General features: G+C 38.8%; 2 protein-coding genes across 5 annotated transcripts in view; one reads left to right on the forward strand and one right to left on the reverse strand.

The window, feature by feature from the left end:
• Window positions 1-12,710, forward strand: part of iqgap2.L (IQ motif containing GTPase activating protein 2 L homeolog) — a 174,560-nt gene that overhangs the window by 126,197 nt on the left and 35,653 nt on the right. For all 3 annotated transcript variants that reach the window (XM_018265345.2, XM_018265360.2, XM_041568925.1), the window contains 2 exons: window positions 10,669-10,759; window positions 11,201-11,368. In XM_018265345.2, coding sequence (XP_018120834.1) covers window positions 10,669-10,759; window positions 11,201-11,368 — 259 coding nt within the window. The remainder of the gene's footprint in view (window positions 1-10,668; window positions 10,760-11,200; window positions 11,369-12,710) is intronic.
• Window positions 957-6,497, reverse strand: f2rl2.L (coagulation factor II (thrombin) receptor-like 2 L homeolog). 2 transcript variants are annotated; one of them, NM_001086070.1, is given in 3 exon segments: window positions 962-1,515; window positions 1,845-3,963; window positions 6,034-6,198. In NM_001086070.1, coding segments are annotated over 2 exon segments (1,170 nt in total). In that variant the 5' UTR covers window positions 6,089-6,198; the 3' UTR covers window positions 962-1,515; window positions 1,845-2,848.

Genomic DNA, 12,710 nt, shown 5'->3' on the forward strand with positions numbered 1-12,710 from the left:
CACTGGCTGAACAGATGGATATATAGTAAATCAAGAAATGTTTACGAAGTATTTCGCTTTGGCCACTTTAAGCCTCAGGGTGGTTGTGTTGTTTTGCTTTCCTCTGCTGCCATCTGCTGGAACAGACTCATAATACAGTTATAGCTGTACTTGCAAAAGGGGGTCTTCTTCCTGTACACCATCAAATAACTATCAATGCAATGTATCGGTGAGTCTGGGTATTCACTAGACACGTATAGTGCTATATATTGTTATTGCATGTTTGAACTGTTAAAGGACCAGTAACATGAAATTTTTTTTTAAAACAAATAGTTTTTACTTAACTAAAAAAAACCCCACCAAGGCAGTTTTAACTTTAAATGCGCAAAGTCTTTATTAAGAAATTACTTACCGATTCTCTGCTTGCGCTCCTCTTCAGAAATGGCGACAGGGCGACGATCCATCGTGCAGCGCTCGATTTCTCCTCCCTGCCTTTTATAGGAGATAGCCAGGGAGGAGAAATCAGTGTCATTTCTTAATAAAGAAACTTTGCGCATTTAAAAGTTAAAAATGCCTTGGTGTTTTTTTTTAAAGGAAGCAGAATGTACCACTGCTATAGAAGTATAAAAGTGTGTACACACACACATTTTGGCCTTTTTCAGCAGGATTCTGCTGAATCCAAGTGCCTGGTCGAACCGAATCCAAAAATCACATGACTACTCTTCATAGAAACAAGGAAGTTAAACTTTTTTTATGTGTCTGCAGTGGGCGGTTCTCTTTAGCCCTTGCATGCCCCAATTTTCATATGCATAGGGTTCAAATTTGGTTCAGGAGTTGGCCAAAGCTTTCATGAACGATTCAGCAGAATCCCAAAATAGCAGATTCGGTGTATGTATATATATAGATATATATATATATATATAGATATAGATATAGATATAGATATAGATAGATATATATAGTATAAGTAAGTTGCATGTTATTAAAAAAATCCATTTTATTTTATTAAAGAATTAAAATATAAAGGTTTACAAACACTGCTACATAACACATTTATAAACAAACCAAAAACCATTCATATACATTAATATAATATTCAGAATCCATGAATAAACTGTAAAAATATTGTGATGTCACTTAAAAACTACACATAGAGGCATATTTATTAAAGGACGAATTTCAAATTCTTTTTTAAACTCTATTAAATTCGAATATACTCTAAATTTGACTGGGGGGTTAATTAAATATCCAATAAAAGTTTTTTGTTTAAATATTTTTTAGAACGCACTGGTGACACCTTGTGGAGATAATAAGGTTTGACATTTTTATTTAAACAAAAAAACTTTTATTGGATATTTATAAATTTATAAAGTACGATATTTTGGATATGTATGACTCATCATATTGATATGCCTTTTAAAAAAATGTTTTCACATGAACAATAATGTTATCTAACCTGAGGTTCCTAGAACCAATTAATCAATGGAAGATTGGACACCTGAGCACGGATTGGCTTGTTGTGAAGCACATGGGTATTTTTTTTTTTAAAACAACATTTTTTATTCGAGCAATATTTCCAAGAGAAGGTTTCCGTTACTACACATACATTTTCCTGAGCAGAAATCATGTACATCTTCATAGTAAGGTACAACAATGACAGCAAGTAACATTTACAGTTGATAATAACAGGTAGCCTGTACACGTGGTGGCTCGGTTTGCTCAGGGTGGTTCCGTGCGACCAAGGTCACATTCAGAATCCAAGTGTGCAGAAATGGAGGGTCAAATAGACAGTGTAGTATCAGATAGGAAATCTTAATGTATAATGCAAACTCATAAATGCAAACAACATATTAGCACATGGGTATTTAAGGTTTGGTTTTATTATACTTTGTATCAACCTTGAAAAATGGCCGAAATGTTGGATATTGATACTATGCAACAATAAAAAAAATTATAATTTTTTTACTAAAGGGAGTGCTGGTCTTGTATATAAAGAATTTATGGATTCATGTCAGTATCAATACATATATATATCCTAAATTGCTGTGATGCAGTAAAGCATTGTATTTGCTTTAATCAGACGTTTTTGCCGTGAGTGCTTTCTCTCTTGACTGTATGTATATGTATGTATATATATATATGTGTGTATATATATATATATATATATATATATATATATATTTATATATTCAAATTATTGCATGGTTGCTAGGGTCCAAATTATTTGATTAAATTGACTAGAATGAATATAGCTGTGCCTTTCATGCGTGGCACTTTGTGTCAATTAATTTTGATTTAAAGCACTATAGTCGCAAAGGAACCCTGGTGGTCATTAATACAGGACCCCCATTGGATTCTGCACCCACAAGCAGTTGTTTTTGAGCTTACTGAATCAGTCATAAATGGAGGGCTGCTTAAGTCCATACCTCTCCACCAGGACACCTATAATAACACCTATAATAACATAGACATTATTTTTTTTAGCATTTTCATAATTATGATGCCTTTTTGGGGATGGGGGTGGGAACCTTGCCCAATTCTTAGTAAGTGAGGTCCCAATTTACCAATGTCTCTCTTCTATGTAATCTGAGTACAAAACACACAAATAAAAACACACACACACATATACACACACACATATACACACACACATACACACAAAACTTTTAAAGTTACATTATTCCATAAGATGTTTTACAAAAAGTTACATTATTCCATAAGATGTTTTTTATGAACAATAATGCATTTTTAGGTTAAATTAACTTTTTTGGTTTTGCTCCTACCACTCCTAGTTTTTGCAATGCAACTCTGGCCAGCAGGTGGAGTGGGAGAGCTAGGGACCGGGTCTGTGCGGTGGGGAGTCCAGCAGTTAGGAAGGTAAAAGCTTTGCTTGAGTCTCAGTGTTGATTTTCAGTATAGTGTTATAGTTTTTTGAGGCATTCACCTTTTTGTATATGAGAAAGTAGAGAAATGGATCCAGACAGCTGTTTAAACTGGTTAAGCACAGAGCCATTAGGTAAATACCATACATGTCGTCATTGTGACTGTGGTGATAGCGCACTTGGTGGATGAGCAGGATTAAATTGCTCGGAGTGAAGCAAAGTGCAAATATGATGAAAAACAGGACGGTTATTTTCACATACCAGAACCTTTTTTGCTCATTAGCGGTGAGGGCTCTGATGATGGAGAAGTAACAGAAAGCCACGACAGAAAACGGTATCAGAAATCCGAAGACCACCATCGATATGAAGTAATAGAACTGAAACGCGTCGCCGGAAACGTCGTACACATCATGGCAGGTTGTGATATTCAGCTCTTTCAAGTGATATGTTTGCCTGGTTATGAAAAATGGGATCATGTAGACCAGTGCAATGGTACACACAAGCAGGCACAGAAGCACCGTATAGGTCCCTTTAGGCAAGCTCCTGTATATAAATGGATGGACAATGGCAACATAGCGGCTGATGCTAAAGCACATCAGGAGCAAAATAGAGCAGTACATGTTAAAGTACAAGAAGATTGTCATAGTCCGGCACATGGTTTCTCCAAAAATCCAGTTGTTGCCAGTTAAGTGATAAACTATCTTGAAGGGCAGCATGAGGCAATAGAGCAAGTCAGAGGTTGCTAAGCTGGCGTAGAGCACAGTTGTGCACACAGACGTCACCTGATGGAACAACATCCACAACACAATGGCATTAGCTGGTACTCCAATGAGCACAACAATGATATAAATGCCTGGGATCAGTGCCCTGCTTACTTTGCCACTCAGGTACCCCAAGGTCAAGTTGCTGACTTTGATGGTGTTTTTGTTGGCAACTTTAAAGGCGTTATCGCTGGAGATTCTTAGAAGAAGATGGTTGTTGGTAGTGGTCTCTGGAAGGCCGTGGATAATGCTATGGGAAAGCTGTTCATAGTCCCCACCATCTTTCTTTCCCCGAAATGTCTTGGGTACAGCAGATTCATTTTTCTCCAGCATATCGTCATCTGGAAAAGAGAGAGAAGGTTTTCATAGCTATGTTACCTATGGGCACAGTTAGAGAATCTTTAAATCATTGCATTGAGCTGCAATTTTCATTGCATTTTATTAAACTACCCCATCCACCGACTGATCACAATTTATGATCTCCAACACTTTACTGTGCCTTATACTTATCAGCAAACTACACATGACGACTTTATTAAGGCATACAGTAGAACCCCCATTTTACATATTTCAGGGGTGCAGAAAGAAATGGTGTAAAATCCAGGGAAATGTATTATTCATAATATATAGGTGGGGTCACAAAAAAATGTAAAACTTAAAATCAGCACAGGGTCCGGGATTCGGCCTTTTTCAGCAGGATTCAGATTCGGCCAGATCCATTGCGTGGCTGAGCCAAATCCTAACTATGTGAGTCACACAAACAAGGAATTTAAAACATTTTTAACCATTTTGCTGCTCACATATTGCTCTTTACCCCTTTCTTGCACTAACCGAATACCGGATTCGGTTTGGTACTCAGCAGAATCTTTTCATGAAGGATTTGTCGAAATCCCAAAATAGTGGATTTGGTGCATCCTTAATATAGTTACATGAGCAAAGTTGTCTCCACAGCAGTAAAGCACAACCAGTGGGAGGTTTTCTTTCATTATCGTAACTACTCCAGGCCACGATATTGGCCAACCTAAGGCAAGGTTTCCTGGTACAGATATATTTAATACAGTGTTTCCCTTAATACACAGATGAAATATGTATCGTTTCACTTTAGTGTCCCCCAGCTATACCTTCCAGTTCTTCTGACCCCCACCTTCCTGTCCTTGAGTTGTTGTTTCCGCACATTCTGTCTGTGCCAGAGCCCATGTTCAAGTGCATTGTATTCTCTTAGAAACCATTATGCTCTGTTCCTTGGTTTAGACTTGTGAAATACAGCTTTGTCTACACTCTCCCCAGTCCCCTGACTCTCTCTGCAGCTGTGTCTGGAAATACATATTCACCCTTACCATCCTGGGGGTTTGTAACCATTAACCAGATCAATGGATAAAGTAACATATAAAAAGGAAAGTAATCCATTTTGAAGGAATATTTTGGGTAGATGTTCTCATGTCAAATCGACCACTTTTATCATTACGCAGTTATCACCTGACGTTGGAGCATTATATAATCAGGTGTTTATTACCCATAATCCTCCAGCAGCTGTTAAACTGGAATCCCCCACAACCCCCTTTATGCCCATCAAATGTGTGCAGGATTCAGCAGAAGCATTCAACAGCTGGATGGACATAGGTTAGACTTCCTTGATATGTGTATATTGAAAATATTTCTCAATTGTTACACCTTTGGGCCCAGGGCAAATTAACTCTGTAGCCTAAACTATACCTAGACCCCTTTTTGTTTTTAGTATCATCTATGCTGTTGCTCTTTATGAGAGTTAGGGTCTTGCTATACAAGCAGGTTCAGGCAGATTAATCTCCCCAAATCTGCTTGTGTGGCCAGACCCTTGATGTGGGGCATTGATTTTTTTTCTATAAATCCAAAGATTGTCTACTAAAAAGCATTTAAACTTTAAATTAACCAATTAGGATTGTTTTGCCTAGTTGGCAAAACAATCTTAGTTAGCTTTGTTAGGGTCAAGTACAAGGTTCTGTTTTGTAATTAAAGAATAAAAGTAAGTGATTAAAAACGTTGCACAATTTACTGAAAAAAAATGTTAAGCTTGTGTCTCTTTTCAACCTCTTCTATTGTGTTAATAACCATTTGATTGGCCCCTAATAAAAGCCTAGCACATACTAAGGGGCAGATTTATCAAAATGTAAGTTTAGATCTTAATAAATAAAAACTTGCCTGTGTTCTTTATGTTCCTGGTAGATTTTTAGAATCAATGGGTGAAAGTTAGAACTTTCCATTCAATTAATACGCTTCCATAGGAATGAATAAAACGTAGGTGAGTTTTTATTTAAGCTGTAAACTTACATTTTAATAAATCTGCCCCTATGTCTCGCTGTCATATCTGACTTCTGCTGCTGCCTCTGTGCAGTTTATGGTGAGTAATAGAGACAGGATTCCTTATAACTCACCTTGGAGCCCTAGAGCAGCCCCGGACAAAAGGAGTAGGACAAGGAATGGACTCATCTTCAGCCTTTTTCCATTCAGTAGCTAAGGTTCCCAAGCAGTGACAAGTGTATGGGTGTTAGCAGTGCTACTTCGCCCCGTCCTGGAGCCCCTCTGGAGCTGAATGTCGTGTTTGGGAGCAGCTGGAGCTGTGTGAGATGTTGCAGAGCTGGAGGCGTGACTCATAGGAACACACAGGGCTAGACAGGCCCACCGGAAGGGATCTGTTTTTACACACAATCCTTAACTCTTACTTATCCCAGAGTCTTCCCCTGAGTGTTTGATGGGTTCTAACCTTAAATTATGACAATTACACTTTTTTATGCAAAGCCTGTGTATTTCTTAATGATTACAAACAGAAACATACAGCTAAATGAATAATACAGCACTCTGAAAAGGCTTTTATAAGTGTTTCAACCAAAAAAAAAAAAAAAAAAGAAAACTGTGCCTGAAATTAATTTTGTGGGTAGGAGGATGCACTAAATCCAGGATTCAACTCAAATCTCACACAGTTTGTAATATTTAAATTCAGTTGAATACTTACTGAATCTTACCCCCAGTGTAATGTGAGTTTTAGGGCAGAGACACATGGTCAGATTCGGAGAGATTGGTCAGGGCGACAAATATCCTCTTCTTCAGGGCGCCGATCTCCCCAAACTGCCTTCCCACCAGCTAGAATGTTTTCCAAAGTTGCCTCACAAGGAAACTTCGAACGACTTCGGAAAACGAAGCACTCCAAGTGCCATCCCGCCGGCGATTTACATTCTAGCCTTCCCACAGGCAGTTTGGGGAGATCGGTTGCCCTGAAGAAGAGGAGATTTGTCGCCGGGTGACTAATCTTCCGAATCTGACAGTGTGTCTCTGCCCTAAAGAGTTAAACAACTGAATGGAACACATTTTTGTATCCCAGTAGCTCAGGCTGAGAGAAAAACCTCAGGTACTACCAGTGCAATAGTTTGTTCAGGTAATTCCCACTAAGATTCCGAGGAATAAACAAAAAACTGGTGTGACTGGATGTTTCAGTGTTCAGCATTTACATTTATCAAGATGGTGCATGAGATTATATGCAATTGTTGAACTAATTAAAGGGGAAGTAAAGGCTTCCTGGTGAATTTTTATTTTTAGCTCATGTTTGTTATCCCTCTTGCCCCCTCCTTAACTTGCCCCACTGATCCTTGCCCCAGCATAATGGTGTCCCCTTATAAATGCTAACCGTTGCTATTTTGAACTGGTGGTAAAAATAAATATTCAGGGCGTCCTTAGTTCCATTTGAGGTATTATCCACATTACATGAAGTCTTTGATGACCACATTGTGTTATGCTATGTGTGTGAGCCCACTGTCTCTAGCATTTTGCCTCTGGAAAAGTACAGGCATGGGACCTGTTATGCAGAATGCTCTGGACCTGGGGTTTGTCGGAGAATGGGTCTTTCCATAATTTAGATCTTCATACCTTAAGTCTACCATAAAATCTTGTTAATAATAAACCCAATAGGCTGGTTTTGCTTCCAATAAGGATAAATTATACATGTATGAGATCCATTATCTGGAAACCTGTTATCCAGTAAGCTTCAAATTACAGAAATGCCGTCTCCAATAGACTCCTTTTTAGCCAAATACTCCAAATTTTTAAAAATGATTTCCCTTTGTAATAATGAAACAGTACCTGGTCCAAAGTAAGATATAATTAATCCTTATTGGAAGCAAAACCAGCCTATTGGGTTTATTTAATGTTTAAATGATTTTGTAGTAGACTTAAAGTATGAAGATCCAAATTACAAAAAGATCCATTATCCGAAAAACATGAGTATTCTGGATAACAGGGCCCATACCTGTATCTTAGTTTGGATGAAGTAATGTTTTATTATTACAGAGGAAAAGGAATAATTTAAAAAAAAAATTGGATTATTTGATTATAATATTGTTTATGGGAGACGGCCTTCTTGTAATTTGGAACATTCTGGATAACTGGTTTCCGGATAACAGATCCCATACCTGTCCCTCCAGTCTCTGATCATAATTAATAAGTGATATTATAAATTAGGGTAGCACCGTATACAAGAAACTGTGGGCTCGCAGAACTCTTTTTCGCAATACACATAATGCACAATGAACTTGTTCTCACCCCTGTGCTTTACACACATGTTGTATAGGAAATAGAATGGGTGTCTATGCAGCGTACAGTAAATTAAGAAACATGGAAAGGGAAACAGGCTCTGGCTTGCAGAATATGTGGGTATTTCCACCATTTTGCTGCATTCTACTGCAACATGCATATTTGCGTAATATTGTACAATTAGGGAGACTGTAAATTTTCCAAAATTGCCCATAACAACATATAGGAATGACTGTATTGCATTACATACCTGACGTGAGTGATTGACAGATGCATGTTTGGGCTCGCGGGCTGATATCTTTCCAGTAAAGGGCAGAAGTAGCTACTATTGGAAGCAGTGCAATTGCAGCTTTAGTCAGTGATTTTTAGCTAAAGCTTCCAAGTTGCACAACCAGGGTGAACAACGTGTAAATCACTTTCATTTATACAGAAATGCTTGTGAGTGTTGGACCTATACTATTAGGGCATCTGCTTTCTGGATTGATTGGTTTTTATTAATTGACCCCTATAACTTAATTTTTTGTATGAATTTGTCAATGACAAAAATGTTAGTAAATGTATATTTATTTTCTTCAGTCCCCAAAGCTGCAATGAAGTTACTGTCCTTGTATGATGGGCCATGAGCTCCTGTATATCTGCCATAGCTCTGTGAGTGTTGTCAGCTAGTATTACAAGAAGCCAGAAGGGGCTGGGGCCTATTAGGCAAGGGGCTCGGCATTAAGTTGTTGAGGTCACAATCGGCTATACAGTGCCGCAAATACAGCGATGCTGTGAATGAGGAATTTAAGGATAATGTTTTTAAAGTTTTTTACTATGAATAGAGGCAGATAAAGATAGGGCCAGTAAATATGGAGCTACGTGCAATAAAAAAAAGGTGCGCATGAGACAGTAATTTCCCAACTGCACATTTAACACTGTAAAAAGCACCTCGGGGTGTGTAATTGTGCCCTTTGTCCTACTTAGACATGGGGCCTGGAAAACTTCCAAGAACAGCCCCTCCCTGTCTAACTAGTGAGGCTGCGAGACATTTTTTTCAGCTCCCATAATATGACTTTCCAGATAAGTCTTACACTTCCACAATACATTTCATTTTTATGTATTTAAAATTCTGACAACAGTAAGGGTCAGGGCACACAGGCAGATTCGGGGAGATTAGTCGCCCGGCAACAAATCTCCTTTTCTTCGGGGACGACTCATACTCCCCGTACTGCCTTTTCTGCCTTCGACGCCGGCTAAAATGCAAATCGATGCTATTCATTTTCCGATGTTTCCTCGTGAGGCAACTTCTGGCAACTTTAGAAAACGAAGGGGTTATTTACTAAAATCCAAATTAATCTCTTTAGATTTTTTTATTAAACAAAGCTTGGCCAAACTCCCAACCACGATTTTACCTTATTTAGCAATAAAATAACTCCAAAGATTCTAACTTTCGAGCAAAAACTCGAAATCTACGATTTTTTTTAACTTTACTCCCAAATTGCTCTATTTTCGAAGTTGCCCGAATTTTCCTCGTGAGGCAACTTTGGAAAACGAAGCGCTCAGAGTGCCATCCCACCGGCGATTTACATTCTAGCTGGCGGGAAGGCAGTTCGGGGAGATTAGCCGCCCTGAAGAAGAGGAGATTTGTCACCAGGCGATTATCTCCCTGAAAACCCCAAATTTTTCGGATTATTTGGCTAAACTCAACACAGACCATGATATCTTCAAATTGGGATGGGGACATCTGCCTTTGACTTTTACATGACCTCGAACGGTTTGAGATGCTGGTTTTCGGACTCTGGCTTTTTGCAGCAGAGTATAAATACTTCAGGGTATAATAAATTTATAAAAATTCAAGGTTTTTTTTGAGTTTTTGGCCCAAAAAGCCGACCAGAAAAAATTGAGGTTTAGTAAATAACCACATAATAGTTAAATGTGCCCTATATTTAGCAGGCCTTTGCTTCAGTTAGTACGTGTAATACAAACATTCTGGGCAGAACTTTATCTCTCCAGAGATTTCTCGGGTTAGGGTGCAAATAGAAGCCACAGCCCTCAACCGTGCGCCAATAGTAGGGTGAGGAGTTGTATTAGGGAAAATGGAGACATGACAATAAGGTAATATGAAAGTTCCAATAGATCCAATACAGCAGCACTCAGTGGTAAAAACTGTGCCAAAAATAGGCAACGCCCATCTTTGGCACGACAAAACAGTTTTCCCCACTGCTACTGTATTTGATCTTTCACAATGAATGATTTCCAGTGGCACAACTAAACCAAGATTTTTTGAAATTGTTCATTAATTACAACTTTACCCCAGTTTCCTCCCTCACTCAAAAATGCACAGGCAGCTGGTGAAATTGACCCTACTATGTTAATGTGATTGGGACCTTAGATTGCTCCAGTAGGCAGTGATATGAATAATGAACATGTATAATATATAACATTATTGGACTGTCCAACATACAGGATTATTCTACTAATGTGCTTATTTTACATTGTGTCTGTAGGAATCTCAAGATGAATCGGCTGCTCTGTGGTTAGATGAAATACAGAAAGGAATCCACGATGCAAACCAGGACAGAGAAAATGCACAGAAATGTATGTTACCTGCACTTTATCATACTGATTCTACAGTCTTCTGTGATACAGCAGCATAAATACTGTAAAGTTCCAGGCACCTTAGGCACACACAGACACCTTCAAATATAGTTTTGGAATCTGTTATACACAATGCATCAGGGGTACCCTGGAGCTGCCGCCACCTCCGAACTAGGTGGTAGCTTCAGGGTATCCACAGCAATCTGTGTTAATAACAACAGTGCAGATGCAAGAAAATAATTGGACAGCAAATGTTGTAAATGACAGCAGCCAGAAGTACTTGTGCATTTGTGTCAATTATGACGGATTGTGCTGCCCCTCATGTTGTAACCAGTCAACAAGTAGTAGATTTAGCTTGTTTTAAGGCAAACATCTGATTGGCTGATGTGGGTTACCTAACTCGCCCGTGTAATGTATTACTTTTCTGAACAAAATATATAGTGGCATCTGGAGTGGCAGAAGTTAACTTGGCCCTGGAGAAGGATGATGCACAGCAGACTCTAAGGGCCCTGCAGTCTCCCATGGCTGGATTAAAGGGGGTGCTTTCAGAGTGTTCAGAGGTCTATCACAAGGATCTGTGTGAAGACAAGAAACAAAAGACACCAGAAGGTATTGTCACTCACTCAACATGTGATTTTAATATATTCTATTTTCCAGTAGCACTGTAATATATAGATCGTTTGCCTCAGTTATTAAAAAAAAAAACGCTTTGCTCTGAACTTTTTGGGGTTCGGGCACATGTAGAGCTTAGAGTACCTTTACTTGTGACAGAGCCATAAAGTCTGTCTGCCTCAGGTTGCTTCCTGTTCAAGGGTATTTAAATTATTTCTCCATTTGACTTTGGCGTTAATGCCTATCAAAAGATTTAGTAATACAGGTATGAGACCTGTCATCTAGAATGCATGGGACTAAGGGCAGAGACAGACGAGAAGATTCGGGGAGATTTAGTCATCTGGCGACAAATAGCCTCTTCTTCTCCCTGGCTCCACTGGCTGGGATAGCACTCGGAGCGTTTTGTTTTCCGAAGTCGCCCGCAGTTGCCTCACGAGGAAACTTTGGGTGACTTCAGAAAAACTAAGCGCTCAGAGTGCCATCCCACCAGCGATTTAGATTCTAGCCGGCGGGGAGTCAGTTCGGGGAGATTAGTCACCCAAAGAAGAGGTGACTAAATCTCCCACTGAATCTTCTCGTCTGTCTCTGCCCTAATTAGGGTTTTCTGGATAAGGGATCTTTCCATAATTTAGATATCCATACTTTAGGTCTACTAAAAAAATAATTTAAACATTAAATGAACCCAATAAGATTGTTTTGCCTCCAGTAAGGGTTAATTATAACTTCATTGGGATCAAATACAAGGTACTGTTTTATTTTTACAGAGAAAAAGGAAATGATGTTTTAAATATGCAGATTATTTGATTAGTCTATGGGAGATTGCCTTCCTGTAATTTGAGCTTTCTAGATAACGGGTATCCGGATATCAGATCTCGTACCGCTATACTCAAGATAAGAAGGACTCGGGTCACACAGACAGCTGCTTTGCCCCATGAAGCATGGTATTGATTGATCTAATAAAGTGTCAGAATTTCAGCAACATGTGGGCAAATCAGCAAAAAAAAAACTCTAGTCCATAACTGCTGCTGCTTGAGGACATCATACTGGTACAACTTGTACCTCGTTGCACTCATGTTGTTGAACTGCTTGTGCAACAGTTTGTGATAACTTTACTGGATGCGATTACACTGGGATTCTGGATTCAATATTTTTTTCTTAGCATTTTTCACTTTTAGTAACAGAATACGAGGCCTAGTTCCTGCCTGATTCCCTATTTTTCTGTGGGTTAGTGGGCCACCAGCGGTGTCCTCTTCCATTTATTAATTAGCATGAAGGGTCACAGTAAGTCATAAACGAAGAAAGTAAAACACAAAAGAGAATAAGTAAAAGGTCATTCAAA

This window comes from Xenopus laevis, chromosome 1L (genome assembly GCF_017654675.1).
Source record: "Xenopus laevis strain J_2021 chromosome 1L, Xenopus_laevis_v10.1, whole genome shotgun sequence".
NCBI classification, from domain to species: domain Eukaryota; kingdom Metazoa; phylum Chordata; class Amphibia; order Anura; family Pipidae; genus Xenopus; species Xenopus laevis.